General features: G+C 44.8%; 1 protein-coding gene across 1 annotated transcript in view; it reads left to right on the forward strand.

Annotated features, from left to right (window-relative positions):
- Window positions 1-20,232, forward strand: part of SLC9A5 (solute carrier family 9 member A5) — a 139,121-nt gene that overhangs the window by 17,068 nt on the left and 101,821 nt on the right. The window contains exons 2-3 of the mRNA XM_082270038.1: window positions 4,809-5,111; window positions 14,904-15,067. Of these exons, the coding sequence (XP_082126164.1) occupies window positions 4,809-5,111; window positions 14,904-15,067 (467 nt within the window). The remainder of the gene's footprint in view (window positions 1-4,808; window positions 5,112-14,903; window positions 15,068-20,232) is intronic.

A 20,232-nucleotide genomic window follows, 5' to 3' on the forward strand; every position in this document is an offset into this window, starting at 1 on the left:
ATATTTTTTTTTAAATGTACATATCGGCCTATACCGATATGCGATGACCAAAATATCGGTATCGGCAATGAAAAAACGATATCGGTCGATCCCTACTAAGCACACTCTCCTTCCTGCGAGCCTGAGCTAAGGGAAAATGGATTCCAGGAAGAAAATGCTTCATTTGACTCATTTGTCCTTACTCAAGATTAAGGATGGGCGAAAGGCTCAGCCCGAGCATGAGTTTGCTTGTTTGGCCATTCGCCAAACACCTGAATTTGCAGGGTGTTCGGGCAGACGAAAAACCTGCAATGCACTGAGCACTGCACAGTGCATTCTGCGCCTTGATTGGGCAAAGCTTTGGCCATTTAAACACAGTGTAAATTGGTTGTTAAGGAGCGGGGCCGGGAAGCCGGCCGTAGCGTCCTTAACAACCGATCAGTCATCAGCTGTCAATAGGTTTCCCCGCTGACAGCTGAATTAAAAAAAAAAAAAAAAGTGCCAGTAAAAAAAAATAAAGGACTGAGAGGGATCCCCCCAAAATCCATACCAGACCCTTTCATTCAGTTAAATGCAAAATTCTAATTCAATGAAATTCACTGCTTTAGGCAATCATAATGTGTTAAAAAAAAAAAAAAACAATCCTGATCACTTCCCCAGAGTTGTGCAATGTTACTATGGTAACAATATATTGCTCGGGTCACAGTGTGTTGAGCAAATTTGTAAAGAAATAAAAATAAAAATGATATAATGAAAAAAATGTCTGTACTGTCAACAGTCAGTGTCCCTGATCACCACCACACCAGGTATATGACAGCGCTGTACTGCTCTGGTGACAGTATGTAAAAAAAAAAAAAGTTGAGAATTTTTTTTTTTTTTTTTAATGTCTTAATTTTACAAAAAATGATGACAAAAAAAATAAAACTTTAAAAAACTTACCATGCCTCTTACTAAATACCCTGGACAGACTACTTTCCAAAAAGGGGTAATTTGGGGGATATTTGTACTGTTCTGGCATTTTTGGCCAGAACAGTACAATGATGGCGCTGGACTGCACTGGTGATAGTATGTAAAAAAAAGTTGAAATTTTTATTTTTTAATGTCTTCATTTTCCAAAAAATTATGAAAAAAAAATACAACTTCGAAAAACTCGCTATGCCTCCTTTTACTAAATACCCTGGACTGTCTACTTTCCAAAAAGGGGTAATTTGGGGGATATTTGTACTGTTCTGGCATTTTTGGGCCTGACGGACTCGATCCGCTGATCCCCGCTGAGCAGGCGGATGACAGCTCCGTCTCCGCTTACTTTGCATAGACAGAGCTGTCAGATCCCCGCTTTCCTCTATGGGATATCGGATGAAACCGGACCGCCTGTCCATTTTCATTCGATCCGATCCTCCACCCGAATGGAAAATAGGGTTTCCATCCATCCGGATTTCACGGACAGGATCGGATAGCAGCGGGTGTCAGCAGAGATGTCTCTGCTGACATCCGCTGCCCCATAAGGGTGCATGGAGCATCCATGAAAAACTGAGAGGCGGACCGGATCAGAAAGCCCGTGTGGGCTGTCAGTACATCAGGATTGATCAAATTTCAGATACAGTATATCCCAAAGTTTGTGGACTCCTTACTTTCCTACGGGCTAAATAATATACACTGATTTGGGTTATTTTCACCAAATAAATGTAGCAGAATACATTTTGGTCTAAAATTATGAAGAACAATTATTTATTTGCAAACTTTTTTAACAGAAACCAAAAAAAATGCCTATTTTTCAAACTTTTCAGTCTTTATTCATTTATTTAGCGAAAAATTAAAAAAAACAGTAGTGATTAAATACCACCAAAAGAAAGCTGTAGTTGTGTGAACAAAGCGATAAAAATGTATTATGGGTACAGTGTTGCATGACCGCGCAATTGTCATTCAAAGTGCGACAGCGCTGAAAGCTGAAAATTGGGCTGGGCAGGAAGGGGGTAAAAGTGCCCAGTATTGAAGTGGTTAATCATCTGCCCTTACTCAAGATGGCCACAGCTAGAAGTGTTTTCTCAACAAAATAAAGCACAGAGACATTGATAGGGGGAGAGTTTTCTTTGAACATTAAAAACAAATTAACCACTTCCCGCAAACCGACGTACTTGCAGAAGTGGTTGTACCGGTACCGTTTTTTAGAGCCAGCGATCGGCTTTCAGGAGATAACAGTCGATGCGGCTCAGCAGCCGCTCGGCCATTATCCCAGCAAGCAGGAAAGGACGTCCCCCCCCCCCTCCGCCTTCTGGGGCTCTGCCCAGATCTCTCGTCCCACCAGGAGACCCAAGCAACCAGTCAAAACGCCCGCCGGCTGGTTGGAGTCGAAGCCGGAGTCACGGCCTCACTTCTGGTTTACCTGGCTGCTAATGGCACCGATTTAAAAAAATGGCATTTTGAATACTTAGACGGGTCGAGCGGTAGTTTTCCTCTCCCCTTGCCTCCCTGCAATCTTCTGGGACACGTCACAGGTCCCAGAAAATTGCCCAACCACTCAGGACGGGCATGTGCAGTGCGCACCCGGCTGTGAAGTCGCAAGCTGTCACAGCCGGGTGTCCACACTAGAGATGGGGAAAAGAGAGAGAGAACGGAGGCTTCCACCCGCCGCATCGCTCGGCCGTGGGACAGGTGAGTGCGTGTTTATTAAACGTCAGCAGATACACTTTTTATAGCTGTTTACTTTTAATAAACACCAAAACGGGTGGAACGCCGCTTTAACCTTCATGCCGAAGCTCCCGGTCTGATTCTGCCTGATGTTTCCGAATCTTGCAAACCTCAGCAGTGTTTCCATGGGTGGGTTACGCAATGTGAACATCCTATGACTCATACAAATATATATATATTAGTGCTGCACAGAGCAAATTTACACCGCTATGCTGCATTAGACGCGGGGGTTATAGAACCGCAACATGGCAGAGAGTGCTGAAAATTAAAAGGTAACTCCATTTTCGAAAGGGAAAAAATAGCAAATAAAATAATAATATAGCATATACAATTACTACATAAGTCATAATGTAATTGAATGTTATTAACCCTTTGGAGATAGTGGGTGCCGGCCCCTTAAGGGGTTTTACATGCCGGGAGGAAGGGCAGGGCTTAAGGTCATGTGACCGCCGTGACATATAATACATGACAAAGGTTTTCCAGAACACTATGGGTTAGCTAAAGAGTCAGCACAGCAGATGCAACATGCTATAAAAGCTAATTTTGTCTGATTTTAACCTCCAAATGAGCCTGTCATGGTCAGGGGTCAGGCTCGGAGACCAGTGCCTAAAGCAGTAGAGAAGCTCCCACCAACCAACAGGATAAGTATTCAAGCAGGTCACCCTGGCGAAGGACACAGGCTCACCCCAGTTGCAGGATCTCCTGATGTTTGGATGGGTTTTGTTGCGTGTTAGTACCAAGTCATGATCCTCTGGATGGCATAGCCCCACCAGGAGGTGAGAAAGCCTGGGTCTAGTAGCAGATATATGAAACAAACAAAGATAAAATTCCCAGTTCAATTTGCCAACCAGTCTGCTTACCAACCAAATTGGCCTGTCTAACAGTTTGCGTCAATACAGGGGTTTAGTTAGCACACATTTGCAAACGCATGTGAAAGCTGCAGGGCCACGTCAAGGCTCCCTGTTACCTGCAGTCCTAACTCTAATGAATTTTAAAGAGTCTCCACAGTGGGAGCACATGCAAGCTAATGGATAGATAGGGGGCAGGTGAGCCTGGAGGTGGCCCATCCCTCCTGAAAGGTAATTGGGGGCATAATGGAAGCCCAGCTGATAGTATCTAGTATCTAGTATCTAGTAGCAGATATAGTAGGCAAGGGTCAAGCAGAAGCATAGTCAATGAACAAGCCAAAGGTTAGTAACAAGTGGTCGCAGGTTAGGAGCAAGCAGAAGCGTAGTTGAGGAGCAGGCCAAAGGTCAGTAACAAGTGGTAGCAAATATATCTCCTTTCGCCGCAGGAGTAACAAAAGCAAGATATTGGCTGGAAAGAGCACAATAATCTTGAAAACAGGAAGTGCTGAGACATGGCTTAAATAGGAAGTAAATGGGAGGAGCAAAGGGTTCAAGGTTCAGGAGAACCAAGACACAAGTCTAAAGAAACCAGGCAGGGAGCTGTGGCTCAGCAAGCAGACACAGCTGCCAGACACAGCAGAGGTCAAAGGTTCAGATACTGGTCCAGAGAGCCCTATTGAGCCTTTTAATAGGGGATGAATTGCTACTGTGATGATTTATTTTGTAAACAGCACAGCTGAAAAGGATACAATGTTTATGGTGTGAAACGTAGACTAGAGCTCCACCTTGTGGCTAGATAGAAGACTGTCTAATATTAAAGTGTACTCAAAGGCTTTTTTTGGATTAAGGTGAAGGGTTGGAATCCGTGTCATGCTTTTATTGCTATCTGTTTCTCTGTTGCATATAGTCGCCTTCTCTATTTGTTGTGGTGACCATTGTTACTGGGACAAAAAGTAATAGAGAATCCAAAATGTGAACTCCAGAACAGAAATAGGGGGGCATTTTATAAATTGGTCTCCTGTTCTGGTAAAAACTGTTTAAGAGGGGAAATTTCCTCTCACTTATTGTATTTACAGCAGCAAGTGAAGAGAAATCATTTGGATGGGACAGAGATGTCAAAAAGAATGATAGGTGTTAACCCATCATTATTCTGTCTAAATTGGAAAATTACATTTTGGCTTTTGGTATATTTTAATATATGCTTTACCTGACTGAAAACAAACAAAAAAAAGTAAAGCATGAACAATACTTTAATGCCTTTCCTTACATTCCTTTTGTTGTTGTCCATTGCAGTGTTCCACCTGTCCAGGAAGGTGACGACCGTGGTTCCTGAGAGCTGCCTCCTCATCATCCTTGGTCTGGCTCTCGGAGGGATCGTCCTGGCCATAGCCCAGAGGGCAGAGTTCCAGCTGGAGCCAAGCCTATTTTTCCTCTTTCTGTTGCCCCCCATTGTCTTGGACTCTGGATACTTTATGCCCAGTCGACTCTTCTTTGATAACATCGGAGCCATCCTGATGTACGCTGTGGTGGGCACTGTCTGGAATTCCTTTGCAACAGGGACTGCGCTGTGGGGGGTAAAGCTTATGGGCCTCATGGGTAAGTGTCAAGGTTATTTAAGGTGTATCTAAAACCTATAGTTTACAAATATGCTTTTGAATTTTTGAATGCCAGTCAGAACCTGTTTTCTCTAAAACAGGGTTTTTCAACCTGGATTCGGCAGAACTGTAGGGGTTCCATGAGCAGTCCCCAGAGATTACATCACTGGATACCAATGGGGAGAATTCATATCTGCCCAATGATGCCATGTGTGGTGTCAGCGTGAGGAGTAGTTCCCTGTCACTGTTATTAATTGGAGGAATAGTGTCCCATCATTGGTATCAGTGGGAGGAATAGTGCCCCATCATTGGTATCAGTGGAAGGAATAGTGCCCCATCATTGGTATCAGTGGGAGGAATAGTGCCCAATCATTGGTATCAGTGGGAGGAATAGTGCCCCATCATTGGTATCAGTGGAAGGAATAGTGCCCCATCATTGGTGTCAGTGGCAGGAATAGTGCCCCATCATTGGTATCAGTGGGAGGAATGGTGTCCTGTCATTTGCATCAGTGGGAGGAATAGTGCCCCATCATTGGTGTCAGTGGGAGGAATAGTGCCCCATCATTGGTGTCAGTGGGAGGAATAATACCCCATCATTGGTATCAGTGGGAGGAATAATGCCCCATCATTGGTATCAGTGGGAGGAATAGTGTCCTGTCATTTGCATCAGTGGGAGGAATAGTGCCCCATCATTGGTGTCAGTGGGAGGAATAGTGCCCCATCATTGGTGTCAGTGGGAGGAATAATACCCCATCATTGGTATCAGTGGGAGGAATAATGCCCCATCATTGGTATCAGTGGGAGGAATAGTGCCCCATCATTGGTATCAGTGGGAGGAATAGTGCCCCATCATTGGTATCAGTGGGAGGAATGGTGTCCTGTCATTTGCATCAGTGGGAGGAATAGTGCCCCATCATTGGTGTCAGTGGGAGGAATAGTGCCCCATCATTGGTGTCAGTGGGAGGAATAATGCCCCATCATTGGTATCAGTGGGAGGAATTATGCCCCATCATTGGTATCAGCGGAAGGAATAGTGCCCCATCATTGGTGTCAGTGGGAGGAATAGTGCCCCATCATTGGTATCAGTGGGAGGAATAGTGTCCCGTCATTTGCATCAGTGGGAGAATTAGTTCCCCATCATTGGTATCAGTGGGAGGAATAGTGCCCCATCATTGGTATCAGTGGGAGGAATGGTGTCCTGTCATTTGCATCAGTGGGAGGAATAGTGCCCCATCATTGGTGTCAGTGGGAGGAATAGTGCCCCATCATTGGTGTCAGTGGGAGGAATAATACCCCATCATTGGTATCAGTGGGAGGAATAATGCCCCATCATTGGTATCAGTGGGAGGAATAGTGTCCTGTCATTTGCATCAGTGGGAGGAATAGTGCCCCATCATTGGTGTCAGTGGGAGGAATAGTGCCCCATCATTGGTGTCAGTGGGAGGAATAATACCCCATCATTGGTATCAGTGGGAGGAATAATGCCCCATCATTGGTATCAGTGGGAGGAATAGTGCCCCATCATTGGTATCAGTGGGAGGAATAGTGCCCCATCATTGGTATCAGTGGGAGGAATGGTGTCCTGTCATTTGCATCAGTGGGAGGAATAGTGCCCCATCATTGGTGTCAGTGGGAGGAATAGTGCCCCATCATTGGTGTCAGTGGGAGGAATAATGCCCCATCATTGGTATCAGTGGGAGGAATTATGCCCCATCATTGGTATCAGCGGAAGGAATAGTGCCCCATCATTGGTGTCAGTGGGAGGAATAGTGCCCCATCATTGGTATCAGTGGGAGGAATAGTGTCCCGTCATTTGCATCAGTGGGAGAATTAGTTCCCCATCATTGTTATCAGTGGGAGGAATAGTGCCCCATCATTGGTATCAGTGGGAGGAATTATGCCCCATCATTGGTATCAGCAGAAGGAATAGTGCCCCATCATTGGTATCAGTGTGTGTTTGGGGGGGGGGGGGTTGTGCCCCATCATTGGTGTCAGTGGGAAGAATAGTGCCCCATCATTGGCATTAATAGAAGGAATTGTGCTCCATCACTGGTGTCAGTGACCTCAAAAGTTTTTAAAGGGTTCCTCCAGGGTAAAGCGGTTGAGAAAGACTGCTTTAAGTATATGCAAACCCATTTACTAAAATGTCATCCATGCTATAACATGATAACGTCATTTGTAAAGTAATTTTGTATCTGCAGCTTTCCTTAAAATATCTGCTTGTGTTGGAGACTGCGCTGGACTGACTGGATTGTCCAAGGGTCCTTTGTGGGTAGCATGGGCATCCGCAGGTAGGGGCAAGGGGGGAAAATGCCCCCCCCCCCTGGAATCTCAAGTTCCCCTTTCAAGTGATTGTTAAACCACTTTATACCATCCTGTCTGGTCTGTTTAATAATCCTGTGTGCCTGTGTATCTGTTTTAAAAAAATAAGCCATTCTTTACCAATGTTCAGAGGGTCCAGCACCGCTCACGTGACTGGTCGGCTCTCTCCTCTCCCATCTGACAGCTGCCTACAGCGGGCGGGGCCGAGGATTCTTCAATGATGTCAGTCGGGAGGGGAGGAGGAGAGAGGCGGCGGGTCACATGAGCGACGAGTGGCGCTCTGAAAACTTGTAAAGAATGGCTTATTTTTATAAAACACAGACACAGGGGGTACACAGGATGACGGAGGCAGGTAAACTGACAACAGTGTCAGGGCTCAGCCACCATGGTATACCGTGGTCAGTTTACAGAGGGGAGGACATAGCCAGGCAGGATCAGCCAGGTATTTTAGGTCATAGAAGGGGCCAAATTACACAGCAAAGCACTGTGCTGTATAACATGCTTTAAGGTAACAGGATCAATTTTTCTTTTTATGTTAGAGGCTTTATAAATACTGTACTGTAATTGCTGCTGTTTGCTTTTTAAAAATAAATACTCAAAATAGGTATAATGACATTGTTGAAAAGGGGCGGAACATGGGTGACCTTAAAATGTTGCCCCCCCCTGAAAAAAGTTCTGCGGACGCCCATGCTGGGGAAGCTGGGCAAGGAGTTTCCTGACCTCTCTAAAGTAATCTGGGTTCCACGAGCCCCCCAGCCAAAGTGACTCCCGTCATAGTGACTACAGAAGATCACCAGCACTAGGATGCAACATGGGATAAGGAAAAGTTGAAAGAAGCATTTTATTTTAAAAAAAAAAGTAAATAGTCTACAATACAATACAATGCGTTGGCATACTAAATATCCTTCTGTTAAGGTTTACCTCCACTCCAAGCAAGGGATTTTGCAGTTGTAGGTTCTCCGTGAAGTAAAGTGGAGGGGAGAGGTTCTGTCACTCTCGCTTCAACTCCGTTTTTGTGAAGATGATTGAATTCACATATTCATCATCTTGTCATAAATTATGGAAAGCTGAAAAATTTTATAATTTGACTTTAAAGGACTTCAGTATCAGAAATTATATGGTAATGCATGCCATTTTTCCCTCCCTGCCCCCGCTCAAAGATAAATCCATGCTCGAGTATTAAATAGATGCATCAGCTTGATCTGCGGAGGCTGCGGTTTAATCTATAAAATATTCTCTTTATTAGTTCAGAAGGAATTAGTGGCATCCATAGAGAGAGTCAGACCCAAAGAGGAAGGTTATGAAGGATGATTCAATGGTCTGATCTTTTAATAATAATTAACATGAAAGGAAAGCTTCACTTTTAACCCTTTGCTCCTTAGTTCCATTCTTAACCGCTTGCCGACCGCCGCAAGTAAATTTACTGCGGCGGTCAGCCCCTGCCAGGCAGAGTGACGTTAATTAACGTCACTAGCCTGGGAGGGTCTGGGGAGCGAGCGCGCGCCCGCGGAGGCGCGCTCCCGCGCGGTCACGGACCCCCCCCGCGCATGTGACTGGCGGACCCGATGTCCGCCGGTCACTCGGCGATCGGCGGGGGAGAGGGAGAAAGTCAGGCGGCTTGTGTAAACAAGCCACCTGTCATTCTCCTCGGTGTAAAAACACTGATCAGACGGATCTACTATGTAGATCCGTTGATCAGTGTCCTTACACCTCAAGCCACAGCCAATCACAGTAGAAAGCACGCCCCTAGGGACACACACAGCCCCTCCCTCCCAAATAAAGTTAACCCCTTCACTGCCAGTGTATTTTTACAGTAACAGTGCATATATATAGCACTGATTACTGTAGAAATGTCACTGGTAACCCCAAAAGTGTCAAAAATTTCAGTCAAGGGTCCGATCTGTCCGCCGCAATGTCGCAGTACCGCAAAAAAAATCGCAGATCGCCGCCATTACGCGTTAAAAAAAAAAACAACAAAAATGACATAAATCTTTCCCTTTGTTAGTAAACGCGATAACTTTTGCGCAAACCAATAAAATACGCTTTTTGCGATTTTTTTTTTTACCAAACATAGGTAGCATAAAACATTAAAATTGGCTGATAATGTTAAAAAATTTTGATTTTTAAATTTTTTTTGGGGGGAATTTCATATAAAAAAATGTGAAAAATATAGTTATTTTTGCAAAATTGACGCTCTTTTTTTGTTTATAGCGCAAAAAGTAAAAATCGCACAGGTGATCAAATACCACCAAAAGAAAGCTCTGTTTGTGGGAAAAAAAGGACGTCAAATTCGTTTAGGTACAGCGTTGCACGACCGCGCAATTGTCCGTTAAAGTCATGCAGTGCCGAATCGCAAAATACCCCCTGGTCGTTTAGCAGGAAAATCCTCCGGGGCTTAAGTGGTTAAAGTGGTTGTAAACCTCTGAAATAAAAAAATGAACAAAGCATATCCTTCTATAGTGTGTGCTTGCATAAACCCAAATCACCTAGTGTGATTCCTGTCTGCTGTCTTATTCCTCCGCTATCTATATGAGTCAATCACGACAGTCTGTGCCAACATTCAACAATCCCTGGAGATGGCCCTGCCCCCCCCCCCCTTTCCAACATACGGGCGGTGATTGACAGCCTCAACTCTGCATGTTTCCCTATGAGACAGTGTATAAGGGGTGGGGGTGTCCATTCCTACCACTCAGGTCTCAGGTTACACTCAGTTTCCTGCTAGATGCTGTGCAGTGTCTAACATCAGATCCCGACCCTGTCTTCTGGAGCTGAGGAATGTTGTGTAGATTCTGTACATTGAACTGTAGAGAAGAGAAGAGAAGACTGTAGATCAGTGGTGTCTGGTGCATTGGGGGCACAGCGGATTGGATCAGATAGGATCAGATAAAAATGGACAAGCTGTCCATTTCAACCCAATTTCCCCATAGAGGAGAGCGAGGATGTGTCCGTGTCTGCTCTGCATGGCGAAACGGACAGGACCTGTCATCTGCCTGCTTAGCGGGGATCAGCGAAGAAATCCCCCGCTGAGCAAGTGGAATCCACAAGACAGAGGGGCCCGTGTGAAAAGGACCTAAGAAAGGATTTTTTGTCATTCTGAAAAGATGTCCTCTCTCTTCCTGTTTTGTCTCCGGGACTGAGAAGTAAAGAGTAATTCTCCCCAGCAGGATACAGAAGGCAAAACAAAGTGGACAGAGGATCTAACCATTCCCTACTCCAGGGGTCTCCAAACTTTCAAATCAAGAGTGAGTTTACTGTTCTTTAGGCTTTAGGGGGGCCAGGCTGTGGGAGTAGAAAATGCCCCAACATCAGTGAGAGTAAACAATGCCCCATCCTTGGTTTTATTGGGAGGAATAGTGCCTCATTATTGGTATCAGTGGGAGGAATGGTGCCCCATCATTGGTGTCTATGGGAGGAATAGTGCCCCATCATTGGTGTCAGTGGGAGGAATGGTGCCCCATCATTGTTGTCAGTGGGAGAAACGGTGCCCCATCATTGGTATCAGTGGGAGGAATGGTGCCCCATCATTGGTGTCTATGGGAGGAATAGTGCCCCATCATTGGTGTCAGTGGGAGGAATGGTGCACCATCATTGTTGTCTGTGGGAGAAACGGTGCCCCATCATTGGTATCAGTGGGAGGAATGGTGCCCCATCATTGGTATCAGTGGGAGAAACCTTGCCACATCATTGGTGTCTGTGGGAGGAATGATACCCCATCATTGGTATCAGTTGGAGAAATAGTGCCCCATCATTAGTAATAGTGGGAGGAATGGTTCCCCATCATTGGTGTCTGTGGGAGAAATGGTGCCCCATCATTGGTGTCTGTGGGAGGAATGGTGCCACACCATTGATGTCTGTGGGAGCAATGATGCCTCATCATTGATATCAGAGGGAGGAATAGTGCCCCATCATTGGTTTCAGTGAGAGGAATGGTGTCCCATCATTGGTATCAGTTATCAGTGGGAAGAATGGTGCCCCATCATTGGTATCGGTGGGAGGAATAGTGCCCCATCATTGGTGTTTATGGGAGGAATGATGCCCCATCATTGGTGTCTGTGGGAGGAATAGCGCCCCCGCATTGGTATTAGTGGTAGAAATTTTACCCCATCATTGGTATCAGTGGAAGGAATACTGCCCCGTCATTGGTGTCAGTGGGAGGAATAGTGCCCCATCATTGCTGTCAGTGGGAGGAATAGTGCCCCATCATTGGTGTCAGTGGGAGGAATAGTGCCCCATCATTGGTGTCAGTGGGAAGAATAGTGCCCCAACATTGGTATTAGTGGTAGGAATGGTGCCCCATCATTGGTGTCAGTGGAAGAAATGGTGCCACACCATTGGTGTCAGTGGGAGGAGCCACATCCCTACTCTAGCAGCTGGGAGAGTGTAGCAACTTAAAGGGTTAGTTTACCTTCACTGAAAAAAAGTAACACTGGGCACTCTCCCCGCACTGCACCCAACACACACCCCCCCCCCCTCGGTCCCTGCTATACTTTCCTCTGGGAATACTGAACTGTTAGTGCCCCCGAATCTGGTCTAGCAGTCCAGGAATTTAAAAAGCCCCTCTCTTCTCCCTTTTCTCCATCAGCGCTTCCAGGAAAGATTAATTTTGATTGGTCAGCGCCATTACGGTGGGTGTTCCTAAACAGGTTACATTTACATGCAGATCATCCTAGGTAACGCCCACCTGTGATGTTGTTCCTCCCTGATTGAAAAAAACTGAAATCCAGCAAATGACAGGAGCCAGAGACAGTCAGGCTGAGAAGAAAAGAGCTAAATGGTGCTGGATGTCTTCCATCCTGGAAATTTGGCCGGCTCTTTCTGACTTGCTGCAGCTTCCAATGCACATTGGAGAAGCTCACAGTTATTCCTTAGGTCCTGCTTTAAGGCTCAGTTGAAATAAAAGGCTCAATGAAAAAACAATTTTTTAGACACTTATAAGAAGACACAAAGCTATAACGTCAGTATTATGTCTTCACAATATGTGTATAGCGCTTCTTTGTTTTTCTATGTTGGCCCTTCGAAAATTCCGCTTTCCTTTCCAGGGTTTCATTTAGGGAGCGGTGTCACTCAGATGATACATAACACAATGCCTATAATCCGGAGCACTCCGCAGAATGTTTGTGTGTGGGAAATGATGGATAATAACATGCTGTTAGCGGAGACGAGAAAAAAGCTGATGTTCCCATTTTCAAGAAAGCAAGACAGATTTCCGCTCGGTTGTGTTTTCAAGGGAAAGAGTCGATGCATGCTTACCAATTATCCTATCAGAGTGCGGGAAACCTTAAGCAGAACTCATGGTTACATGATTAAAGGGTTGATTCACTTTTACACAAAAAAAACTGCCTATGCAGGTTAGGGGCATCTGTAGATAAAAACAAACTGTGCAGCTATGACCAAAGGTAAATATACAGTTTTCCCCAAAAATATGCCCTACCCCGAAAATAAGACCTAGCATGATATTCGGGGAGTGTTGCAATATAAACCCTACCCCGAAAATAAGCCCTAGTAAAGTTCTTGTAAATATGCAATCCGTTTTGTTAAAAGATTATATAATGTCCAGTTTGTCTCCTTTTGTAACTTTATTGTCGAAAAAAACCTTATTTGCAGCGCTGCTGGGCGCTCACGTGACCCGCCGTGAAATCTTCTCATTTCCTCCCGACTGACATCAGCGGCCCCTCTCTCTCTGCAGTGCTTATAGTGGGGCTGACGTCAACGAGGATCTTGGCCCTTTCCTCGGCAGTGCTCAGAGCGGGGAAAAAGAGATCCGGCGGATCCCGTGAGCGCCCAGCGGCGCTGTAAATAAGGTATTTTCGACAATAAAGTTACAAAAGGAGACTCACTGGACATTATATAATCTTGTTATAAAACAGATTACATACTTTTACAATGACTTTTGTATAACTATGTGTATTTAATAAAGTATATTTTAATATATTTAATCTACCATATTTATTGGTTTAACAACGGTACCCTGTAAAGTCCCAACCTATGCCCCACACCCCCAAGTCTCGACTTTTGTATAAGGTTTATTTTGGGGATTAAAGATGTGATAATGATGACTCCTGAGCTGACAGGGGGAGAGAAGACAGGGGACATAGATAAGACCCCCCCTGAAAATAAGCCCTAATGTGTTTTCTGTAGCCAAAATTAATATAAGACCCGGTCTTATTTTCGGGGAAACACGGTAATGCCCTTGTTATAGATGCCGTTTACATACCTCCCGAAGCCTGGCCAAAAAAAACTCCCTGAGATGGCATCGTCCTGTCTTGTTGCTAGGACGTTGCTAAGACAATCAGAGCCAATTAACATTACAAGCATGCTATAGGTTAGCTAGCAGTCAGAATAGTTTCTAAATTGTAACTAGGGTTGCACCGATATCGGTATCAGTGCCGTTACTAAGCATTTGCATGAGTACTAATACTAATGCTAATGCTCCGATACCTGAAATCAATACTTTCAGGCTCAGTTTTTTTAGCTGTCAGCGGGATTCCCCCACTGATAGCTGAAATGTAAAAAAAAAAAAAAAAAAAAAAAAAGCTAGCAATTATTGGTTGTTAATGAGCGGGCTGCCGCGTCCTTAAAAACTGATGACTCATTCAGCTGTCAGTGGGGTTCCCCTGTTGACAGCTGAAGTGTATACAAAGTCCTGGCAATTGGGGCTGTCCAAAAAATAAAAAAAGCAGCTGGGCAATGTGAAACAGGAAGATAAAAAGATACATTGTTTCTTTTTGTATCTTTCTGTTTATTCATCTCCAGATCAAAGGGATGAACTTCTCTGCAGATGAAGTCAGTTTAAAGCAACCTGTCAAGTAAAATAAATAAATATATATATATATATATATATATTTGTTTTTTATTAAATGTTCCTCTGTTTAACCCCTTATTAACCCTTATTTATTCTAACCAGCCTTAATTAAAGTGGATGTAAACCCCATTCATAAAATCTGACCTATGCACATATATCTGTAGTGTTTACTTATCTCTCTCTGAAGCCCTAAATCCCGTTTCTTTCTTCTGCTCCAATCCTCTGTTATCAGCATGATAACTTCTGACAAGTTCTCCGACACAGGAGATAAAAGCAGCTTGAAATTTGTGTCGGGGTGGGTGCATAGAGGTAGATTAACAGAGAGCTGGTCTATTCACAGCACAGCTCTGCATGTTTCTTCCTTCCTCTGCCTATGTGGAGGGGGTGTTTGCCTTTCCTCCAATCAGCTGTCACACAGTGTATGCCAAGTCTCCACACCCAGTGCTGGAACAGGAAGTAAAAATTTGAATGCAATATTTACTTTCTAAACAGTGTAAACAAATAAAAATGTATGTAGTAGGATTTGTTTCATCTCTGTGTATCATCTGAGGCTGTTCACTTCACTGAGTATATGGGAGGGTTTAAAAAAACTAAAAACTAAAGTATTGGTTCTCATTGTAAAAAAAAATGGTATCGGTGCATCCCTAATTGGAACCATTATTGCTTAAGACCCCCAGGTAGAGGCCGGCCTGATGGATTTCCTACTCTTTGGAAGCCTCATTTCCGCTGTGGACCCCGTCGCTGTGCTGGCCGTGTTTGAGGAGGTTCACGTCAACGAGACCCTTTTCATCATCGTGTTCGGAGAGTCTCTGCTGAATGACGCCGTGACCGTGGTAGGTGCTGCATGCTCAAAAGTTTTCAGCCGATTTCCCCGTGATAGGACAAAGGCACACTGTGTAGGGGGCTGTGCACTCAAACCAGGAGCACCAACTGCATCCTAATTGATATGAATAGGACCGCCTGCATGGGGATGCATGGAATACCTGTGCATCTCCGTTGGGCAAACATGTCCCTCACACGGGCAAACGCTTAAGTAAGCCTGTGTGAATAAGGCCCAGGGGCTGACTGGCAACTTTCGGACCAGGGGGGCAAGTACAACCCAGAGGCCCATGGTGCAGCGACTTGGACCCCCTCCCACTCTCCCTCTTTCCAGCCTCCTCCTGACCCCCATTCTAGAATGAAGCTGGGCTCCAGTACTCTCTACTCACTGGCCGAATCCGGGTTCCCGACCTGGCCAACAGGGGGCAGTTGGGGGGAGCTGGGACAGCTTGGTTGGAGCTGCATGGCGAAGGAGAGTCTCCAGTGGGGCATGGAACCGGCCTCTGCTCACACACAGTTTACACCATTAATGCTGGAGGGGGAGGGGGGGGTGTCTGCGCTCTGTCCTTGTCTTCATCCCGCACTCAGTAGGTTAGCAGTGGGGACTTTTTACTTCTCTTCACCAAGAATCCTTTAGGCATGTCTGTTGCAGAAGCGGTTCAGCCTTTTTATGGGGCATCAGAGTGGCCCAGGGGGCTATTGCCCCTTGGCCTAGTCCTCCCCTGACGAGGCCTAAAGCTATGTATTGGTTTTGTTACCAGCATGAGAGAACCCTAAAAAGACATGGGATAAGTCCCACACCCAAGCACCAACCAAGAAAGCTGTGACACCTCATTGGTTTTCTAGAACAGGGGTCTCCAAACTTTCTAAACTAAGGGTCAGTTTATTATCCTTCAGAATTTAAGGGGGCTGGACAGTGGGGTCAGTGGGAGGAATAGTACCCGATTGTTGGTATCAGTAATAACAATAATGCCCCATCATTGGTATCAGTAGGAAAAATAGTGGCTCATCATTGGTATCAGTAGGAAAAATAGTGGCTCATCATTGGTGTCAGTGGAAGGAATAGTGCCCCATCATTGGTATTACTGGGAGGAATAGTGCCTCGTCATTGGTATCAGTGGGAGGAATTATGCCTCATTATTGGTATCAGTGGAAGGAATAGTGCCCCATCATTGGTATCAGTGGGAGGAATAGTGCTCCATCCTTGGTGTCAGTAGAAGGAATAGTGCCCCATCCTTGGTGTCAGTGGGAGGAATAGTGCCTCATCATTGGTGTTAGTGGGAGGAATAGTGTCCCCTCATTGGTGTCAGTGGGAGGAATTATGCCTCATCATTGGTGTTAGTGGGAGGAATAGTGCCTCATCATTGGTGTTAGTGGAAGGAATAGTGCCTCATCATTGGTATCAGTGGGAGGAATAGTGCCCCATCATTGGTATCAGTGGGAGGAATAGTGCCCCATCATTGGTGTTAGTGGGAGGAATAGTGCCTCATCATTGGTGTCAGTGGGAGGAATAGTGCTCCATCATTGGTATCAGTGGGAGGAATAGTGCCCCATCATTGGTGTCAGTGGGAGAAATAGTGCCCCATCATTGGTATCAGTGGGAGGAATAGTGCCCCATCATTGGTATCAGTGGGAGAAATTATGCCTCACCATTGGTATCAGTGGAAGGAATAGTGCCCCATCATTGGTGTCAGTGGGAGGAATAGTGCCCCATCATTGGTATCAGTGGGAGGAATTGTGTCTTGTATCAGCGAGAGGAACATTGCCCCAAGAGCAGGATAAACTAAAGCAAAGGGCCACATCTGGCCCCCTTGGCTGCAGTTCTAGAAGATGTATGTCAGTGACAGGTAAGCGGCTCAACACTTCTCTCCTTAAAGAGGAGCTCCACTCTCCCCCCAAAAAAATTAAAGTCAGCTACAAATACTGTAGCTGCTGGCTTTTAATATAAGGACACTTACCTGTCCAGGGATCCAGCGATTTCTTCACCCGAGCCGATTTTTCAATCAACTTCAGGTCCAGGAGCCGGCATCTTAAAATGTAACTCCACTTTTGTTGAGTAAAAAACATTCCCCTCTGGGTGATCTCTGTACATTAGAAGGATTTTATCAAACTTCTTGCAGATTCCTACCTTTTGTTATTCTGAAGAAAGCATTGTTTGTTCCTCTGTGCCTCTGTGCTGAGTGGGTCTAATGGGAGTGGTTTCATAATTATCTATCAGCTGTGGCAGCTGCAGGGCTCTAATGAGGTAATCTGCTGGGCATGCATCCCTTTAGAGGTGTTCCTAATGGGAGTAGCTCACTAAAAAATACATTTTTGTTGCAGGGGATGCCAGAAATCTGACTTGTATCTTAGGCAGACTTCTGAGAAAATTGATGAACCAATCACACAAGCAGGAAATTATGTTTCTGGGGTGTGGTCAGTATACATTCTGTGTACAGAACAGCTCCAGGCGGCCATATTGCATTGCAATTTCAGAAAATACAGCAGCTGCAGATTGGAAAGGAAAGGTCATTTTTAATAATATTCAATCACAATATGATTTGTGTCACAATTGTATACGCTATATTGTTTTTTCTTGATTTGTTTTAACCACTTTAACCCTGCCCACCGTACATATACTGCGGCACTCTGCCACTGCTGGGCAAAGCGATGTAGCCCTCCTTCAGCATTCGCTCAGGAGACTGTAGGGGGCGAGTGCGTGCCGCCGCTCGTTCCCTGGGGAGTCAGCGCGTGTGACCGGCGGCTCCGATGGTCGCCGGTCACTCATGATCTCCCGCAGCTGAGAGAGAAGGACAAACAGCTGATGTAAACACAGCCATCTGTCATTTTCCCTGAAGCGATCACAGAGACTATGTGATCCTGCTATATAGGATCGCATGTCACTGTGATTACTTCACAAGCCACGCCCACCCACAGTTAGAATCACGCCCCTAGGGACACATTTAACCCCTTGATCACCAGTACAGTTAACCCCTTCGCTGCCAGTATCATTTTTACCTTAACAGTGCATATTTTTAGCACTGATTACTGTAGTAATGTCACTGGTACCCCCAAAAAGTGTCTAAAATGTCAGTTAGGGGTCCGATCTGTCCGCCACAATGTCGCAGTCCTGCTAAATATCGCAGATCGCTGCCGTTGCTAGTAAAAAAAAAAAAAAAACAATAAAAATGACGTGAACTAAGATAATGTTAAAACCGGTGCTAAATTAATGTGTACTATTACTACCTGCAGCCGCTGCTCACTTAGGATAAGACCAAGAAAACAATAGGATATTTTAAAACAGCACTACCAGGCGTAAAAAATAGATATAAAGTGCACTAAAAAATGTATTGATGATATTAGTAAAGTGCATCAGTGATAAAAAATAATTACCATACAATCGCATAATTATTTAAAGTGCAGAAAAATGTACTATATGATTATTTGAAGTGCAGAAAAATGTATTGTATATAAAGTGCCAGATGTGCAAAAAGTGCAAACAAATATATAGTGCAGTCCAAAGATTGTATACAGTCCACTTGAATCAAATAAGGTGCTGAATATCGTGCTCCACACAAAAGTGCCAAGTGCTTCCAAAGAACCCTTTTGGGGATCCACTCACCAGACTTAGGTGAATTCTGAGCCTTATATATATATATATATATATATATATATATATGAAAACTACACCTCAGAATCAACCTCCAGCCTCAGATGCGGGATAATACACAGCCTTGGTGTGCCCCCGGGATATCAATAGGGATGAGCCTTCAATGTACCTTCAATCCACTCTGAAACTCCTCCATGCTTAGAATCTCAAACAAAAGGTACATTCCGACTCGCAGTTGCCATCACCCCAAATGGCTGAGCTCTGCTCCGAAAAGCCAACTGCGGTGGCCGGTCAGAGGAAGCAGACAACGCAAAAAAATAAAAAGCGCAGAGGTGATCAAATACCACCAAAAGAAAGCTCTGTTTGTGGGAAAAAAAGGACGTCAATTTAGTTTGGGTACAGCGTCGCACGACTGTCCAATAGTCCGTTAAAGTCACGCAGTGCCGAATCGCAAAATAGGGCCTGGTCATTGAGCAGCCAAATCCTATGGGGCTTAAGTGGTCAAGTAAGAGAAGTATGGATAGCTATTTGCTATGAGGGCACTCGGCAGGAGGGAGGGGCCAGGAGCGCCGGCGGGGGACCTGAGAAGAGGAGGATTAAGGGTGCTCTGTGCAAAACCAACTGCGCAGAGCAGGTAAGAATAGCATGTTTGTTTAAAAAAAGAGACTTTATTATCACTTTAACCAGTTCTGGATGGGAAGGTTTTCCCCCTTAATGACCAGACCATTTTTTTGCGATTTGGCACTGCGTTACTTTAACGGAAAATTGCGCGGTCATGCGACGCTGTACCAAAAAAAATTGATTGCCTTTTTTCCCACAAATAGAGCTTTCTTTTGGTGGTATTTGATCATCACTGCGATTTTTATTTTTTGCAATATAAACAAAAAAAAGGGTGAAAATTCTGAAAATAAAAAAACAATATATTTCACATTCTGCTATAGAACATTCCCAAACTAAAAATAAAAATTAAAAATCAAATGTTTTTATCCTCTTAGGCCAATCTATTTTCTGCTACATTTTTTTTTTAAAAAAAAATAATCCCAATAAGTGTATTTTGATTGGTTTGCGCAAAAGTTATTGCGTCTACAAACTAGGGGATAGATTTATGTCACTTTTATTTTTTATTTTTTTTTTACTAGTAATGGCGGCGATCTGCCATTTTTTGCGGGACTGCGACATTGCGGCGGACAGATCGGACCCCTAACTGACATTTTTGACACTTTTGGGGGACCAGTGACATTACTACAGTAATCAGTGCTATAAATATGCACTGTTACTGTAATAATGACACTGGCAGGGAAGGGGTTAACCTAAGGGGTGATCAAGGGGTTAAATGTAAGCCTAGGGGAGTGTTTATTAAATGTGGGGGGAGGGGCTTGTGAATTGACTATAGAGACCTGTGATCCTATATAGAAGGATCACAGGGGCTCTATGATCTTTCCAGGGAGAAGAACGGTCAGCTGTGTTTACAACAGCTGACCGTTCTTCTCTCTCAGCGGGGAGCGATCGCGGGTGGCCGGCGGCAATCAGAGCCGCCTGCCCTGTGCATCGGAGTCCCTGCTGACAAGTGGGGGCGGGGGCGCGCCCCCT

Source organism: Pelophylax lessonae (genome assembly GCF_965119305.1).
Source record: "Pelophylax lessonae genome assembly, chromosome: 10".
Classification (NCBI taxonomy): Eukaryota; Metazoa; Chordata; class Amphibia; order Anura; family Ranidae; genus Pelophylax; species Pelophylax lessonae.